This window comes from Rhinoderma darwinii (assembly GCF_050947455.1).
Source record: "Rhinoderma darwinii isolate aRhiDar2 chromosome 3 unlocalized genomic scaffold, aRhiDar2.hap1 SUPER_3_unloc_2, whole genome shotgun sequence".
NCBI classification, from domain to species: Eukaryota; Metazoa; Chordata; class Amphibia; order Anura; family Rhinodermatidae; genus Rhinoderma; species Rhinoderma darwinii.
Window position 1 is genome coordinate 249358 of NW_027461745.1, and position 20005 is coordinate 269362.

Here is a 20005-nt window from a genome sequence, read left to right on the forward strand (position 1 = left end):
ACCCCCTGTACTGCCAGATACACTGATCCTGCCTCCTGCCTGCCCCAAATACCCCCATACCCCCCTGTACTGCCAGATACACTGATCCTGCCTCCTACCTGCCCCAAATACCCCCATACCCCCTGTACTGCCAGATACACTGATCCTGCCTGCCCCAAATACCCCCATACCCCCTGTACTGCCAGATACACTGATCCTGCCTCCTACCTGCCCCAAATACCCCCATACCGCCCTGTACTGCCAGATACACTGATCCTGCCTCCTGCCTGCCCCAAATCCCCCCAAATCCCCTGTACTGCCAGATACACTGATCCTGCCCCAAATACCCCCATACCCCCTGTACTGCCAGATACACTGATCCTGCCTCCTACCTGCCCCAAATACCCCCATACCCCCTGTACTGCCAGATACACTGATCCTGCCTCCTGCCTGCCCCAAATACCCCCATACCCCCCTGTACTGCCAGATACACTGATCCTGCCTCCTGCCTGCCCCAAATCCCCCCAAATCCCCTGTACTGCCAGATACACTGATCCTGCCTCCTACCTGCCCCAAATACCCCCATACACCCCTGTCATGCCAGATACACTGATCCTGCCTGCCCCAAATACCCCCATACCCCCTGTACTGCCAGATACACTGATCCTGCCTGCCCCAAATACCCTCATAACCCCCTGTACTGCCAGATACACTGATCCTGCCTCCTACCTGCCCCAAATACCCCCTTGTACTGCCAGATACACTGATCCTGCGCCAAATACCCCCATACCCCCCTGTACTGCCAGATACACTGATCCTGCCTCCTACCTGCCCCAAATACCCCCATATCCCCTGTACTGCCAGATACACTGATCCTGCCTCCTTCCTGCCCCAAATACCCCCATACCCCCTGTACTGCCAGATACACTGATCCTGCCTCCTGCCTGCCCCAAATACCCCCATACCCCCCTGTACTGCCAGATACACTGATCCTGCCTCCTGCCTGCCCCAAATCCCCCCAAATCCCCTGTACTGCCAGATACACTGATCCTGCCTCCTACCTGCCCCAAATACCCCCATACACCCCTGTCATGCCAGATACACTGATCCTGCCTCCTGCTGCCCCAAATACCCCCATACCCCCTGTACTGCCAGATACACTGATCCTGCCTGCCCCAAATACCCTCATAACCCCCTGTACTGCCAGATACACTGATCCTGCCTCCTACCTGCTCAAAATACCCTCATAACCCCCTGTACTGCCAGATACACTGATCCTGCCTCCTACCTGCCCCAAATACCCCCATACCCCCCTGTACTGCCAGATACACTGATCCTGCCTCCTACCTGCCCCAAATACCCCCATAGCCCCCTGTACTGCCAGATACACTGATCCTGCCTCCTACCTGCCCCAAATACCCCCATACCCCCTGTACTGCCAGATACACTGATCCTGCCCCAAATACCCCCATACCCCCCTGTACTGCCAGATACACTGATCCTGACCCTGCACTGCTCACTATATGGACCATGTATCAGCCGCACGCTCTCTACAGCCGGTGCACATGTGACTTGTGGTGATTTCAGATCAGTTATATCCGTGTGCGCACTGACCAACTGCCAAACACTAACGGTCAGTGACACGACGAGAGAGGCTGCATGTTACAGTGATACTGAGTAAGTACTGACTGATGTACATCACATATGGTGTCCAGTGGTTTAGTGCCCCAGTCCCTGGTGTCTTGTGCTTTAGTGTCTTAGTCCCTGGTGTCCAGTGGTTTAGTGTCTTAGTCCCTGGTGTCTTGTGCTTTAGTGTCTTAGTCCCTGGTGTCCAGTGGTTTAGTGTCTTAGTCCCTGGTGTCCAGTGGTTTAGTGTCTTAGTCCCTGGTGTCTTGTGCTTTAGTGTCTTAGTCCCTGGTGTCCAGTGGTTTAGTGTCTTAGTCCCTGGTGTCCAGTGGTTTAGTGTCTTAGTCCCTGGTGTCCAGTGGTTTAGTGTCTTAGTCCCTGGTGTCTTGTGCTTTAGTGTCTTAGTCCCTGGTGTCCAGTGGTTTAGTGTCTTAGTCCCTGGTGTCCAGTGGTTTAGTGTCTTAGTCCCTGGTGTCCTGTGCTTTAGTGTCTTAGTCCCTGGTGTCCAGTGGTTTAGTGTCTTAGTCCCTGGTGTCCAGTGGTTTAGTGTCTTAGTCCCTGGTGTCCAGTGGTTTAGTGTATTAGTCCCTGGTGTCCAGTGGTTTAGTGTCTTAGTCCCTGGTGTCCAGTGGTTTAGTGTCTTAGTCCCTGGTGTCCTGTGCTTTAGTGTCTTAGTCCCTGGTGTCCAGTGGTTTAGTGTCTTAGTCCCTGGTGTCCAGTGGTTTAGTGTCTTAGTCCCTGGTGTCCAGTGGTTTAGTGTCTTAGTCCCTGGTGTCCAGTGGTTTAGTGTATTAGTCCCTGGTGTCCAGTGGTTTAGTGTCTTAGTCCCTGGTGCCGTCAGTTACCCGGCTCCCCGCTCCCACACGACACTGCTCCTTTCTCATGTAATTAACCATTTGTGTAACTTTTAGTCTTGCTGCTACAGTATCAGTGATGCAGCTTCTGAGAGGAGGTGATCTTTCGTTTCAGTTGCACACTGCTCCATTACACCTCAGCCAGGGGTATAGCTAGGAAAGACTGGGCCCCATAGAAAACTTTTGATTGGAGCTCCCCCAGGTGCCACACGCAGCCCCCTTATAGATAGTGCCTTCTGAAGATTGTGCACTTGTAGATAGTGCCATACAGCTCGCCTGTAGATATCGCCATAAAGCCCCCCTGTATATGGTGCCATACAGCTCTCCTTGTATATAGTGCCACACAGCCCCCCTCCCTTGTATATAGTGCCACACAGTCCCCCCTTAGTAGATAGTGCCACAGAGCCCCCCCTTAGTAGATAGTGCCACACACAGACCCCTGTAGATAGCACCACAGCCCCCCCTTGTAAATAGTGCCAAACAGACCCCTTAGTAGTGCCACACAGCCCCTTGTATATAGTGCGACACAGATCCCCCTTGTGTATAGTGCCACACAGCCCCCCCCCCCCACACACACACACACCGTGCCCCCTGTAGATAGTACCCTACATAAAAGCCGCTGTGGATAGTGCCCAATATATGGGCTCCAGAGCTGCAAGGCAATAGTGCTAACCACTGAGCCACCCTACATATGGCTTCCCCTATAGATAGTGCTCCACATATAGCCCACCTCTGTAGATAGTGCTCCACATATAGCTGCCCCCTATATATGGTGTCCCAGATATAGCTGACCCCTTTATATAGTGCTCTACATCCCCACATATAGACCCCCCCCCCATGTAGATAGAGCCCCCCCCCCCCCCATGTAGATAATGCCACTCACAGTTTTATTAGAAAAAAAAACAAAAAAGGTGACATACTCACCCTGATCCCGTTCCCGCACCGTCCGGTGGCGATGCAGATCTGATCTCTTCTGAGCAGGTTTGCTGGGGATGAACGATGCAAGCGGCGCGATGATGTCAACGCGCCGCTAGCATTGTTGAAAGACGGTGATTGGCGGGGCAAGTCATTGTAACGCGCTGAATGGTCGGGCACAGAAAGATGACAAAATTCCATCCCCGGCCATTCAGCGCTAGTTCATGTATTTGTACCTGCGTGCTATAGACACAGGTACAATTGGTGCAGGAGGGGGTGGCGGGGATTCAGTGGCGCCGCCGCCCGCTCAGAGAGGCAGCAGCCTATAATAATCATTTGTATCTACATCCAGAGGACACAGATACAAGTGAATGTGGCTGTCACTAGCACCGGGGCCCCTAGCGACGCCACCGGGCATGAGGGGGCCCGTGCCGCCCGGCCCATAAATGTTAGAGACTAAGAGGCGCGGGCCCTGTAGTGGCATGCCTATCACTGTAGCAGCCATAATGGCTGCTAGCGGCACCACTGGGCATAGGGGGGCCCTTGTCGGCAGGCGGCGCGGGCCCTGTAGCAGCAGCTACAGCGGTAGTTACGCCCCTGACCTCATCGATCACAGTGTCCCACATCCATTTAGGCCACTAGTACAACACAAAGCATTTGTTATGATCTATAATGGTCCCCAATATCCCCGGATTGTCACATCCCATCATGCCACTGCTCACCCCCGCACATGCCCGCAGGAATCGAGGGACGGACCACAGGCTCAATACATATGGCCGTCATCTTCATGGAGGACTATCCTTTAGTAGGGAGATGGGGGTCCCAATGACTTTGGGGGCAGTACAGTCACTTACTTGACCTATGTGGCATTATGGAGGGTGACCATGGCTTCGACCTCCTGGAGGGATGGCTTCGGAGAAGGGTCTTCTCATAGTCAGATTATATGCGTGATCCCTATAGGAATGTGCCCCATGAACGCGCCCCGACTTAATGGTCTACAAATGTTCGAACGTTTTGATCTGATTTTCAGGCCAGCGATGGAGTTTGTCTCCGGTTACCGTGAGCCGGTGGTGGAATATTCGGAGCTCCTGTTCAGCTGGTATCGGACGTACATGAAGGAATATGCCGGCAGACTGGACTGTTTGGCGAGTCACCCCCAGCAGGAGAAGAGGATCAAGGCTCTGCCCCATGACGCCACCTGCTGGTTCCTACACGTCCTGCACAATGACAGCATCGCCTTCCGGCCCCGTAACACCGAGCTGCAGATCCGAGACGGCTTCTATACGGACGACGCGCTGCGCTTCCGAGACCTGCAGAAGTACATCAGCCTCATCTACCTGGATGAAGAGAGCGAGGGCGAGACTGGCGGCACCAGAGGCGCCACCACAGGTGGGTGATATGAAGATAGTGAAGACGCTGCGGCAGGTTGATCTATAATGGGGTAACAATACATCAGAAAAAGAAGCAAATTGGTAAATTTTTAGGAAAATGGCGCGGAATGATACAATTCACTAGAGAGGTTGTCTTCTTCCACCTTTTTTCCTATTAAATTTAGTGCCCTCAGATGACGTGCGCCATATCAAGTACTTGCTGCTGGTGGCTGAAGAGACGGGGGCCGTGATCGGCATTGACTTTCTGATGGACAGCGAGTGTGGCAGCAGCAAAGTCCAGTACACGTGTAAATTGAGGGCGTACCACCTGCTGTGTCAGTGCATGGCGCTACCGATGGATAACGGACAACCCCGACGTCCCCAGAGAGTGGCCATTGGAGAACCATCTGTGCACAGGTAAGTTCGGGAGAGACGTGTGGAGAGCAGCGTCGCACCCTGTCCGGTAAAGGAGTCCACCGGAGACATGCGACCGTCCATGAGTCTCCACCAGTTACCCGTGGAGAGGACTCTCCGGAGCTCTTAGGCTTCTTAAGAACGTCCATTGATTGGCGAAAAAAACAATAAAGTCATTGTCACGTGACGGAGCGATACGCCAATGACTTCAGTGACACGGGAGGTTTCTGAAAAGTCCCATGGACATCCACGGGTCTCATGGAAACCAGTGGGTCCCAGATCACTCCAATGTTCACATGGCGGAATTCCTCTTCCAAGTTTGACTGGATTTGTGTGACGTAGACATGACCCGCGGGCAAACAGGGGAAGTGGGTGACCCAAAGATGGACGAAGACCATCTGCTTAGAATAGGTTCAGGCACATTCAGCACAATGGGGTGCTAGATTATCCATAGGCCCTGGGCAGGGCTAGATCCTGGGGCCACCACATCACAGACATTCTTTCTCATAGGTAATCCCCATGACAACATTATTTTTGACTTTTAGGTTGGTGTGTAAAAACTTCACCAATCAGGTCTCATGTTCCAACTTTGACATCACCAGTGTGTATTGTAGACCATAAATCCCACCCACTTATAAGTGTCACCACCCATCACTGATCCCACCCATCACTGATCCCACCTATCATTGATCCCAATCATCAGTGATCCTGAACCTATCATCTATACCACCCATCACTGATCCCACCAATCATTGATCCCACTCATCAGTCACTCTACTTATCACTGATCCCACCCATCAGTAATCCCATCCATCATTGATCCCACCCATCACTGATCCCGAATTAATCAGTGATCCCACCCATCAGTCACTCTACTTATCACTGACCCCACCCATCAATAATCCCACCCATCAATAATCCCACCCATGAGCAATCCCAAACTCATCATTGATCCCACTCATCATTGATCCCACTCTTTACTGATCCCACCCATCATTGACTCCATTTATCACTGATCCTACCCATCAATAATCCCACTCATCAGTGATCCCATTCATCATTGATCCCACTCTTTACTGATCCCACTCATGAGCAATCCTAAACTCATCACTAATCCCACCCATCATTGATCCCACCCATCAATAATCCCACCCATGAGCAATCCAAAACTCATCATTGATCCCACCCATCAGTGATCATCTATACCACCCATCACTGATCCCACTCATCAATAATCCCACTCATCGTTGATCCCACCCATCACTAATCCCACCTGTCAATAATCCCACTGTTTACTGATCCCACTATCAGTAATCCCACTCATCGCTGCTCTTTGCCTCTGTAGATTCCTTGTGAAGATTCTTTTAGCCTTGGGGGTCGAAGTTCAGAAGAAACCAATGAGAGACTGGTCGTCGAGTGGCAACTTCATCTTCTCTGCCCAGACTGTGCGACGCTGCCACGTGTGTAAGAAACGGAAGTTCGAGGTCACGCTAACTCCTTGGTAAGGCGAGGGGTAGAGGCCAGAGGGCAAAGGTCAGGGGTGACAGATGGCCGCCGTCAGGTATAGTACAGCAGCTTGCAGGTATTTATCATGATGTGATCTTCAGCAACAAAACACTGGCGTTACCGTGGGGGAGGGGCTTTTATTATAAAAAGATAGCAACCAATCAAAACTAAGCTTACCATACGTAGAAGCGGGTTATTAAATGATTCTGATTGGCTGCCATGAGAAACACTGTTTGGTAGACACCCGCCACACACTGTAATAGAACAGCACCCCCTAGTGGCCAAATACAAATCATTACTGTGTAATATCTTGTAGCAAACCTGAATGGACTGCAAGGGTAATGTGCCCCCTAGTGGCCAAAACATCAAATAAACCATTTATATATATATATATATATATATATATATATATATATATATATAGTGTGTGTACGATCCTGGGGTCAAATATTGCGGGTGCTGGAGTTCAGGATTTGCACGCTGCCACGCAGCCCCCGTACACAGACCCCTGGGAGGCCACAATATTACATACTGAAGACATCTGCAAAACATTTACTGATCCTGGATCAAGAGACGAGCGGAAGGGGGGCCTGGCGGCCGTCCCAAACCCGTCCTGATTATAGGTCCTCGCAGAAGCAAATACTACACGACATACTGCCCGGATATTAACCCCATGCAGGCTGGAGAAACCGGGAAATACCAGTGCTGCACCCCCAGCACTGTACCCTCCTGTCCTATAATCTGCTGTCACTCCATATATACCCCCAGCACTGTACCCTCCTGTCCTATAATCTGCTGTCACTCCATATATACCCCCAGCACTGTATCATCCTGCCCTATAATCTGTAGTACCTCCGTATATACCCCCAGCACTGTATCATCCTGCCCTATAATCTGCTGTCACTCCATATATACCCCCAGCACTGTACCCTCCTGTCCTATAATCTGCTGTCACTACATATATACCCCCAGCACTGTACCCTCCTGTCCTATAATCTGCTGTCACTCCATATATACCCCCAGCACTGTACCCTCCTATCCTATGATCTGTAGTACCTCTGTATAAGAACCCCCCATGTTCAGCGTCCCATCACTCAGGTATATAGACATCTTGTGGATTACCATATCCCTCTGCTGTCAGTGACACGTGTGGTGCGGTCCTGTACTGTTCGGAGGACTGTAAGGTGCGGAATTGGAAGAAATGTCCTTGGGATATCAGTCATGAGTTCTGGTGTGAGAAGATGAAGCAGTTCATGCAGTACGAGGAACGACTTGCCGACCTTCCCTTCTTCTTCATCAAGGGTGAGTGATCACGTCAAGGTCATGATATTACATCTTCCCTGCTACTTTAATTCCTCCTAAATTTGTTTTTAACATGCCATAGAACATTGGTGGGGGATGGGAGGACTGTGTGATATAACCCCCCCCCCTTCACTGATTACCAAAACTCTGTCCCTTGGGAGCTCTGACACAGCGCCTCTTGGTCTTGTGGTCAACAGTGAATGACTGAGAATTTACCTTTTGGATGAACTCATGGGGCACCACTGGCCAACGACCTCAACCGATAAGTTCTTGGAGGTGGTGTCTGAACATTCGTCCATGAGCCATAAGACCTCCCTCATTCATCTCTATAGTCCATGAGCCATAAGACCTCCCTCAATCATCTCTATAGTCCATGAGCCATAAGACCTCCCTCATTCATCTCTATTGTCCATGAGCCATAAGACCTTCCTCAATCATCTCTATAGTCCATGAGCCATAAGACCTCCCTCATTCATCTCTATAGTCCATGAGCCATAAGACCTCCCTCATTCATCTCTATTGTCCATGAGCCATAAGACCTCCCTCAATCATCTCTATAGTCCATGAGCCGTAAGACTTCCCTCCTTCATCTCTATAGTCCATGAGCCATAAGACCTCCCTCATTCATCTCTATAGTCCATCAGCCATAAGACCTCCCTCAATCATCTCTATAGTCCATGAGCCATAGGACCTCCCTCAATCCTCTCTTTAGTCCATGAGCCATAGGACCTCCCTCTATCATCTCTATAGTCCATGAGCCATAAGACCTCCCTCAATCCTCTCTATAGTCCATGAGCCATAAGACCTCCCTCATTCATCTCTATAGTCCATGAGCCATAAGACCTCCCTCATTCATCTCTATAGTCCATGAGCCATAAGACCTCCCTCATTCATCTCTATAGTCCATGAGCCATTCATTCATATCTATAGTCCATGAGCCATAAACCCTCCCTCAATCATCTCTATAGTCCATGAGCCGTAAGACTTCCCTCATTCATCTCTATAGTCCATGAGCCATAAGACCTCCCTCATTCATCTCTATAGTCCATCAGCCATAAGACCTCCCTCAATCCTCTCTATAGTCCATGAGCCATAGGACCTCCCTCTATCATCTCTATAGTCCATGAGCCATAAGACCTCCCTCATTCATCTCTATAGTCCATGAGCCATTCATTCATATCTATAGTCCATGAGCCATAAACCCTCCCTCATTCATCTCCATAGTCCATGAGCCATAAAACCTCCCTCAATCATCTCTAGTCCATGAGCCATAAACCCTCCCTCATTCATCTCTATAGTCCATGAGCCATAAACCCTCCCTCATTCATCTCCATAGTCCATGAGCCATAAACCCTCCCTCATTCATCTCCATAGTCCATGACTCCATGAGCCATAAGACCTCCCTCATTCATCTCTATAGTCCATGAGCCATAAAACCTCCCTCATTCATCTCTATAGTCCATGAGCCATTAGACCTCCCTCATTCATCTCTATAGTCCATGAGCCATTCATTCATCTTTATAGTCCATGAGCCATAAACCCTCCCTCATTCATCTCCATAGTCCATGAGCCATAAGACCTCCCTCATTCAGCTCTATTGTCCATGAGCCATAAAACCTCCCTCATTCATCTCTATTGTCCATGAGTCTCTCAACTTCCTCTCGAATATGTCTGGTCTATCTCTCCTCTGCTCGTCTGCATCTGTTCCCGGGGGTTTAGAGCACAGAACAGATAATCCCGTAGACCAGTGTCTCCACCTCTCCAGCTGTTGTGAATCTACAATTGCCTGAGACGCTGCACCCCAGGCCATTATTTTTCTTCTCTAGTTCATTTGTTCAATGTCGTCGTATCTTCTACTATTCCCTTCACATCCTATTAATTAGCTTTTTACTTTTCTGTTTTATCTCAGATCCTATCATCACATCTGTGGTTCACACTTTGTCCTCCTCCCGTTGTCCTCCTCTAGTTGCTCCCCTCCAGTTGTCCTTATCCTATTATCCTTATCCCGTTGTCCTCCTCACATTCTCCTGCCGCTATCCTCACATTGTCCTCCACGCGTTGTCCTGCTGCTGCTGCCCTCCTTGCGTTGTCCTCCTCCAGTTGTTCTCCCATTGTCCCTCCCATTATCCTTTTTTCCTCCTCCCCGTTGTCCCTCTCATTGTCCTTATCCCGCGGTCTTCCTCCTGCCACTGTCGTCCTCGCGTTGGTCTCCTCCCATTGTCCTTATCCCGTTGTCCCCCTCTCATTGTCTTCCTTTCCGTTGACCTCATCCCGTTCTCTACCTGCCAGTTGTCTACACCTGTTTTCCTCCTCCCGTTGTCCTCTTGCCACTGTCCTTCTACCACCATCCTTGTATATTGATCCAAGGGGTGTACTCTCTAGGTAGCTACTGAATTTTGCTCGGGACTGGCCATGGCTGCAGAGTCTAAGGAATTATCTGCTCTTCACCCTCCCACAGACTTGGCAAAGGTTACCTGTTTTTGGCCAGCTGACCAGGCAACTGGTTAACTTAGCAGAGGCATAGTTGTAATCGAGAAAGATAGGTCCAGGTCAAGTGGTGGACAGGCGTGGGCAGAGTAGACAACGAGATCAGTAGCAAGGCCAGGAAGTAGATGGGTTGGCAACAGAAGACAGGCCAGGTAGCTCTCCTTATTGGTTTATTACGAAGTGTGGTCCTGGGTGTAAATATGTAGAAGAACGAGGGTCGATAGAAGAAGACCGCAGCTAGCTAGGTGATACAATCATCTTCTCATCATCATCTTCCTCTGCCCTCTTCTTGTTGTCCTATTCACCCTTTGATTCACCGTTCTCCTCCGTCGTTTATTCCATCCCTGATAAAGTATCATCTCGTTTGTTCTTCTCAGAGGTGACGAATCGCTTGTTCAACAAGGAAGGTTTCTTGAGCAGTCGGAATCTCACCAGTGCATACTGGATGGTGGAGAGTATCCATTACCACACCAGATGCCTGCAGATCAAGAGACTGGCCTGGAACCTACTGGGTATGAATATCATGGACAACGTATTGCCGTCCAATGAGCGGTGGACGCGTTCTAACTAACCAAGACTTCTACATTTCAGGAGGACGTGGAGAACCTCTGCTGAAGGACACAGACGTTCTACTAAGGCAGCAGCCTAAAGAAAGACTCAAGAGCTCATTGGGTAGGGAACTCCAGAGGGAACACCTTCAATATTCCTACAATCTTTGTGAGCGCTGCTCTGGGGCACAGTTTAGTAAGAAGCCAGGTTTTTGCTAGGGTTAGCTACTTAACATCCCACAGAGAGAAAGATCTTGGTCTGGAAGTACTTGGGCTGGCTCGAAGTACAGACCAGACGTGAAGCGAAGCACCACGGAGCAGGCAAGACATAGTCATACCAGCCAGGAGTCAGAGCTGTGGAGATGGTGAAGGACCAAGGATTGAGCAGAATGTAGAGTCCAAGGCAAAAGTCAGAACCAGGGAGAAAACCCAGATACTCGACCAAATGTAGAACCAGGGACAGCGGTCAAAGCCGAGGACGAACCACGACTTAATGTGGCAAATCATGGAATATCACTTTCCGTAATGTAGACCATAAAATGGATCTTCCACCAATCTCCTTCACCCTGTCAACCAATCAGGAGTAGGGTCAGTGATCTCACTGTTTTGCTGTCTTCTAGTGTCATGGAAGGAGTATTATGACTGGCGGGGCCTGAGCCTAAACAACCCAATCGCCGCCCTTCTGACCTACCCGCTTACTGTCTACTACATCATCTCCGGACTCGTCCCTCGGCACTGTGAGTAGGGGGATATACCCTGGTGTACACTGATAATGAATCACCCAAGGGTGCAGAAAACTTCACCTTAGGAGGTGCAATTATATGACTATAGGGGGCAGAATTTTTGCAAATTTTTTACTTGTTGCAGCAGAAAGACGAGAAACACCCCCCCCCCCCCCCACACACCCTCCATTACCTTCTAACTTATCATTGAGGCATGTCCACAGACCACTGTAAATATAATGTAGGGTTCCCCTTTAGTCAGTATTTGGGGCGGAGGAGCTGGGTGTGTAGAATACAATATGGTGTCCAGGTCACGGCTCCATCTAACGCCCGTTATCCTTCTTTAGTTCCAGAACTGAACATCCTAAAGAAGCAGTCACTGAAAATCCACATCATACAGTCCGGACGAGAATACCACAACATCCTGACCTTCTGGGTGAGCGCACAGCCTCGGATACACCTCTGCCCAACTGAGCTCCCATAATGCACTGTTCTTTGCTGCATTGCATTCTGGGAGTTGTAGGTTACTCTATAGCGCTGGATGTAAACACTGCTCCCACAACGCATGCTCTGTACAATCACCAGTAGAGGGCAATAGTGAGATGTGTCATTCGGCAGCCTGAGAGCTAACAGGAAGCCAGCAAATTGTAACTCGGCTGTATGTAAATTCTTTACAAAGAATTAGTTGTCACCTTCACCACATATATAACGACTCATAGGTAATATTTACTGGGGCCACCATAACTCTCGTGTATCTCCTCCTGGCAGGAGCTGGTTGTGTTGATGCCCCACGTGGTCCTGGAGTTGGCGTTTGTTGGCACCGACCTCCCTGTAGAGGAAGATGAGAGAAGCTTCATCATACACAAGAAGGTGAGAGCGCCGCAGGGATGTGTACATGTCTAGAACCACCCTAACCCTACATATTAACCAGTCCGTGTCTCCGCAGGAATCTGAGGTGGTCTGCTCTGACCTTACATATGTGGATACCGACAGAGGTGTACGGGGGATACACGTCAAGGTTCACGCCCGGCCTTACCATACCCTCCAAGTGGCAAAGCCTGACCTCGTGATTGGTTGGTATCTTGGCAAATACATATTCTCCCAATTATTACTGAGGGACTAAGCAGGGGCGTAAACTAATATAGCCACTCCCACTTCTGGTTCCCACCCACGCTTTAGATCAGCAGCACAACAGGCTTTATTGTTACATTACTCACCTTCATAGTGTTGGCAATCCTGAGACAGAATAATAAATACGACCATAGGGCCCCGAAGGTGAGGGGGGGGGGGTCCAGCACTAAAAATCAGGCCTAAGCGAGGTGATCAATAGTCTGAGAAATGGAGGTGCTATTGTAAGGGGCCGTACTGTCAAAACTAAATCGTAAGGTTACACCCCTGAATAGAAGATATAATCATGTCTGCCGGATGGTGGTTGTAATCAGCACAGGGACTGATTATGGGAGTATCCACAGACTAGAAGTCCTACATGGAGGGGTCTATAGTGGGGACAGATAATTACCCTATAACATAAAAATCCGCCTCCACCCACATCATGTGACCTGTGTACTCCTCTTCCCGCAGGATTCAACTCTGGATTTGGATTGGATGACACCTGGCTGAGTACATTACCCCGACTGCAGGTAGAACACACCTTTAAATTTACTTTGTCAAACTCCCAGACAGGTGCTATGATCCTGCCCCTCCTCCTGCAGGGTGATATATATATATATATATATATATATATAGAAGAGATCTATGATCCTGCCCCTCCCCCTGCAGGGTGATACATACAGAAGAGAGCTATGATCCTGCCCCTCCTCCTGCAGGGTGATACATACAGAAGATGGCTATGATCCTGCCCCTCCTCCTGCAGGGTGATATATACAGAAGAGAGCTATGATCCTGCTCCTCCTCCTGCAGGGTGATATATACAGAAGAGAGCTATGATCCTGCTCCTCCTCCTGCAGTGCGATATATACAGAAGAGAGCTATGATCCTGCCCCCTCCTCCTGCAGGGTGATACATACAGAAGAGAGCTATGATCCTGCCCCTCCTCCTGCAGGGTGATATATATACAGAAGAGAGCTATGATCCTGCCCCTAATCCTGCAGGGTGATATATATAGAAGAGAGCTATGATCCTACCCCTCCTCCTGCAGGGTGATACATACAGAAGAGAGCTATGATCCTGCCCCTAATCCTGCAGGGTGATATATACAGAAGAGAGCTATGATCCTGCCCCTCCTCCTACAGGGTGATACATACAGAAGAGAGCTATGATCCTGCCCCTCCTCCTGCAGGGTGATACATACAGAAGAGAGCTATGATCCTGCCCCTCCTCCTGCAGGGTGATACATACAGAAGAGAGCTATGATCCTGCCCCTCCTCCTGCAGGGTGATACATACAGAAGAGAGCTATGATCCTGCCCCTCCTCCTGCAGGGTGATATATACAGAAGAGAACTATGATCCTGCCCCTCCCCCTGCAGGGTGATATATACAGAAGAGAGCTATGATCCTGCTCCTCCTCCTGCAGGGTGATATATACAGAAGAGAGCTATGATCCTGCCCCTAATCCTGCAGGGTGATATATACAGAAGAGAGCTATGATCCTGCCCCTCCTCCTACAGGGTGATACATACAGAAGAGAGCTATGATCCTGCCCCACCTCCTGCAGGGTGATACATACAGAAGAGAGCTATGATCCTGCCCCTCCTCCTGCAGGGTGATATATACAGAAGAGAGCTATGATCCTGCCTCTCCTCCTGCAGGGTGATATATACAGTCGAGTGGAGAGTTGTTTCTCATTTAGATTTTTATTGTATTTCAGGCTATGAAGGTTCCTGCTTATTTCTCAGATTGTTCTCAGTACAGCTGTGAAGTGGATAGACAGGTAGTCGCCGTGGCCACTGGGGGCAGCGCCAGTCTCCCAATCCTAAACCCATTCCGCTCACCCTTGAGAATCGTGGCCACAGATAACAACATGCCATGGTGAGAGGGCTGAATATATCTCCTCACACATGTAATATAGACTGTTTCTGTGTAATATCACACATGTAATACAGACGCTTCCCGTGTAATATCACACATGTAATACAGATACTCCCCGTGTAATATCACACATGTAATACAGATGCTCCCTGTGTAATATCATACATGTAATACAGATACTCCCCGTGTAATATCACACATGTAATACAGACGCTCCCCGTGTAATATCACACATGTAATACAGATGCTCCCTGTGTAATATCATACATGTAATACAGATACTCCCCGTGTAATATCACACATGTAATACAGATACTCCCCGTGTAATATCACACATGTAATACAGACGCTCCCCGTGTAATATCACACATGTAATACAGATGCTTCCCGTGTAATATCACACATGTAATACAGACGCTCCCCGTGTAATATCACACATGTAATACAGACACTCCCCGTGTAATATCACACATGTAATACAGACGCTCCCCGTGTAATATCACACATGTAATACAGATGCTTCCCGTGTAATATCACACATGTAATACAGAGGCTCCCCGTGTAATATCACACATGTAATACAGAGGCTCCCCATGTAATATCACACATGTAATACAGATACTCCCCGTGTAATATCACACATGTAATACAGACGCTCCCCGTGTAATATCACACATGTAATACAGAGGCTCCCCGTGTAATATCACACATGTAATACAGAGGCTCCCCATGTAATATCACACATGTAATACAGAAGCTCCCCGTGTAATATCACACATGTAATACTTTCTGCGTAATATCACGTTTTACAGACGCTCCCTATGTTATACCACACACTGAATACAGACACCCCTGTGTAGTATCACACATAAAATACCGACCCTCCCTCCTATGTAATTTCATGCAAGTAAATGTACACAGTCCCTGTGTAATATTGCACATGTAATACAGAAACTCCCCATGTAATATTACACATGTAATACAAATACTCCCAGTTTAATATCACACATGGAATACATACGTTCCAGGTGTAATATCACACATGTAATAAAGACAATCCCCGTGTAATATCACATATGTAATACAGATGTCCCTGTGTAATATCACACACAAATAATACAGACTACCCTGTGAAACATCACAGATGTACTACAGATGCTCTCCCCATGTAATATCACACGTAAATGAGTTATTCCCTCTGTAATATTACACATGTATTACAGATAATCCCCGTTTAATATCAAACATGTAATACAGTTTTCATGTAATGTTAAACCTGTAATGTCAAAGGTAGCACATACTCTTTGCGTGTAATATGACTCATGTAATACAGACACCCCTATGCAATATCACACATAATACAGACCCACCACATGTAGCATCGTGCAACTAATATGGACAGTCCCTATGTAATATCACACATGTAATACAGACACTCCTCATATAATATCATACATGTAGTACAGACGCTCCCAATTTAATATCATACATTTAAAACATAAGCTCCCCGTATATTATCATATATGTAATACATACGCTCCATGTAATAACACACAGGTAATACAGATGCTTCCTGTATAATATTACTCATGTAATAGTCACCCCCCTTGTAATATCAGACGTGTAATACAGATGCTCCCCAGTGTAATATCACACACGTATTACAGACGCTCCCCCTGTAATAATACACATGTAATACACACTTCCAGTGTAAAAACAGAGAGTTCTCATGTAATATCACACATGTATTACATACCTTCCCCATGTAATATCACTTATGTAATGCAGACACTCCCCGTTTAATATGACACATGTAATACAGACACTCCCCGTGTAATATCACACATGTAATACAGACATCCCCGTGTTATATCAAACAAGTTATACACACGCTCCCACAATTAATGTCATATGGAATAGACTCTTCTTGCGTAAAATCACACATGTAATACAGACTTCCCTGTGTAATATACAACATGTAATACAGAGACTACCTATGTAATATTACACAGGAAGCATTTATATTACTGGTGTTCTATCACGTATGTTATACAGACCGTCCCTGTGTAATATAACAAATTTAGTAGACGTTTTCTTTGTAATATCACACATGTTCTACAGACAGTCTCCATGTTATATCACACATGTAATACAAACTCTTCCTGTGTAATATCACGCATGTAATACAGATGCTCCCCGTGTAATATCACACATGTAATACACAGTCTCCGTGTCATATCACACTTTTAATACATAAGCTCTCTGTGTAATATCAGACAATCTCTGTTTAATATCACACATGTAATACAGACACTCCTGGTATAACAGCACACATGTAATATGGATGCCCCCCCTGTAATATCACACTTGTAATACAGACGCACCCCCTGTAATATCACACATGTAATACAGACACTCCCCGTGTAATACCACACATGTAATACATTTGCTCCTTAGTGGAATATCACCCTAGTAATACAGAGTTCTTGTGTAATATTACACATGTAATACAAATGCTCCCCTTGCAATAACAAACATGTAATACAGACACACCATGTAATATTACACACGTAATACAGATGCTCCGTGCATATCACTCATATAATGCACACTCCCCGTGTAATATCACACATGTAATACTGACACACTCCTTGTTATATCACACATGTAATACTGACACACTCCTTGTTATATCACACATGTAATACTGACACACTCCTTGTAATATCACACATGTAATACTGACACACTCCTTGTTATATCACACATGTAATACTGACACACTCCTTGTAATATCACACATGTAATACAGACACTCCCCGTGTAATATCACACATGTAATACAGACACTCCCCGTGTAATATCACACATGTAATACAGACACTCCCCATGCAATAACACACATGTAATACCGACGCTCACCAGTGTAATATGACACATGTAATACTGACACACTCCTTGTAATATCACACATGTAATACAGACACTCCCCGTGTAATATCACACATGTAATACAGACACTCCCCGTGTAATATCACACATGTAATACAGACACTCCCCATGCAATAACACACATGTAATACCGACGCTCACCAGTGTAATATGACACATGTAATACTGACACACTCCTTGTAATATCACACATGTAATACTGACACACTCCTTGTTATATCACACATGTAATACTGACACACTCCTTGTAATATCACACATGTAATACAGACACTCCCCGTGTAATAACACACATGTAATACCGACGCTCACCAGTGTAATATGACACATGTAATACTGACGCGTCCTGTGTAATGTCCTAAAGATAATACAGATGCTCACCAGTGTAATATCAAGCAGGTAATACAAACACTCCCCATGTAATATCACACATGTAATATCGACGTCGCTTTTTATCCTCACACAATGATTGATAACAAAAGAAGTTTATAGTTTAATGTGATTGTCCTCTTTCAGGTATAAGAACGCCTTCCTCTTCTATTTGATCTACAAATGTAGCCACAACAACACCAAGAAGCGTAATAATCATGTACCATGTAGCGCCGCCCCGGCACTGCCCACAGAGACCGCGGCTGAGGTCACAACACAGAAAAAGAATAAGGCCGGACGTAACCAGTGTAGAAAGCGCAAATGACAGGAGGTGCGAACATTAAAGACAGTGTATGTTTTTTATCTTGGCTCCTGTATATGAATTATTACCTATATCCTAAATGATCACATCCAGATACGTATAAAGTAATCATGTATACATCTGAGCTCTGCATATACTGTATACTACCGTCCCTCAAAAGCGTGCTCTGTGCAGACATTGAACCAGCAGGACGGGTCCTGCAGCCTGAGAGCTAACAGGAAATCAGCAGAAATGATAATGCTGCTCTGACTGTGAAGATCAATACTGGATTGCATGATGACATCATAGGAGTGTGGTATATAGAATGTATAAGGCCACTATTAGGGCAGTAAAGCAGGTACTCGGCTACAGTAAAACATTTACATTCTGGCTTCCGGCAGCCACCACTAGCGGAAGCTCACTGCTGAAGGGTTAACGATGTTAACTGAGTGCAGTGTATGAAGCCCTATAACGTAAGCTCTACTTACTGGTGGCTGCAGGCAGCAGAATGTTATCATGTAACTCTATGGGAGCTGTATATGTCTGTATGTAGTGAGCACCCCCTAGTGGTGGCTGCAGGCAGTAGAACGTCATCATGTGACTCTATGGGAGCTGTATATATCTGTATGCAGTGAGCTCCCTCTGGTGGTGGCTGCAGGCAGCAGAATGTTATCATGTAACTCTATGAGAGCTTTATACGTCTGTATGTAGTGAGCTCCCCTAGTGGTGGCTGCAGGCAGTAGAATGTAATCATGTAACTTTATGGGAGCTATATATATCTGTATGTAGTGAGCTCCCCCTAGTGGTGGCTGCAGGCAGTTGGACGTCATCATGTGACTCTATGGGAGCTGTATATATCTGTATGTAGTGAGCTCCCTCTAGTGGTGGCTGCAGGCAGCAGAATGTTATCATGTAACTCTATGGAAGCTTTATACGTCTGTATGTAGTGAGCACCCCCCCCCCCCAGTGGTGGCTGCAGGCAGTAGAATGTCATCATGTGACTCTATGGGAGCTGTATATATCTGTATGTAGTGAGCTCCACTTACTGGTGACTGCAGGCAGCAGAATGTTATCATGTAACTCTATGGGAGCTTTATACGTCTGTATGTAGTGAGCTCCCCCTAGTGGTGGCTGTAGGCAGCAGAATGTTATCATGTAACTCTATGAGAGCTTTATACGTCTGTATGTAGTGAGCTCCCCTAGTGATGGCTGCAGGCAGTAGAATGTCATCATGTGACTCTATGGGAGCTGTATATATCTGTATGTAGTGAGCTCCCCCTAGTGGTGGTTGCATGCAGCAGAATGTTATCCTGTAACTATGGGAGCTGTATATATCAGTATGTAGTGAGCTCCCTCTAGTGGTGACTGCAGGCAGCAGTATGTTATGTATCTCTATGAGAGCTGTATATATTTGTATGTAGTGAGCTCCCCCTAATGGTGGCTGCAGGCAGCAGTATGTTATGTATCTCTATGAGAGCTGTATATACATATTTGTATGTAGTGAGCTCCCCCTAGTGGTGACTGCAGGCAGTAAAATGTTATCATGTAACTCAATGGGAGCTGTATATAGCTGTATGTAGTGAGCTCCCCTAGTGGTGGTTGTAGGCAGCAGAATATTATAATGTAACTCTATGGGAGCTGTATAAATCTATGTGGGACTGTAGGGCATTG

General features: G+C 47.3%; 1 protein-coding gene across 1 annotated transcript; it reads left to right on the plus strand.

Annotated features, from left to right (window-relative positions):
* Positions 1-1591: 1591 nt before the first annotated feature.
* ZMYND15 (zinc finger MYND-type containing 15) lies at positions 1592-18469 on the plus strand. The gene is made up of 14 exons (XM_075847358.1): positions 1592-1656; positions 4405-4763; positions 4930-5161; positions 6504-6659; positions 7806-7966; positions 10831-10965; positions 11045-11125; positions 11622-11738; positions 12071-12159; positions 12492-12593; positions 12670-12796; positions 13305-13363; positions 14552-14712; positions 18181-18469. The coding sequence occupies exons 2-14, from the start codon at positions 4412-4414 to the stop codon at positions 18356-18358; spliced, it is 1950 nt and encodes a 649-aa protein (XP_075703473.1). The 5' UTR covers positions 1592-1656; positions 4405-4411; the 3' UTR covers positions 18359-18469.
* Positions 18470-20005: the final 1536 nt, after the last annotated feature.

Excerpts from the sequence above, each read along its gene's own strand:
- ZMYND15 (XM_075847358.1), top strand. The coding sequence starts at position 4,412 with ATGGAGTTTGTCTCCGGTTACCGTGAGCCGGTGGTGGAATATTCGGAG. Across the intron at positions 12,160-12,491 it reads ACAACATCCTGACCTTCTGG|GAGCTGGTTGTGTTGATGCC; the intron begins GTGAGCGCACAG and ends TCCTCCTGGCAG. Across the intron at positions 13,364-14,551 it reads GTACATTACCCCGACTGCAG|GCTATGAAGGTTCCTGCTTA; the intron begins GTAGAACACACC and ends ATTGTATTTCAG.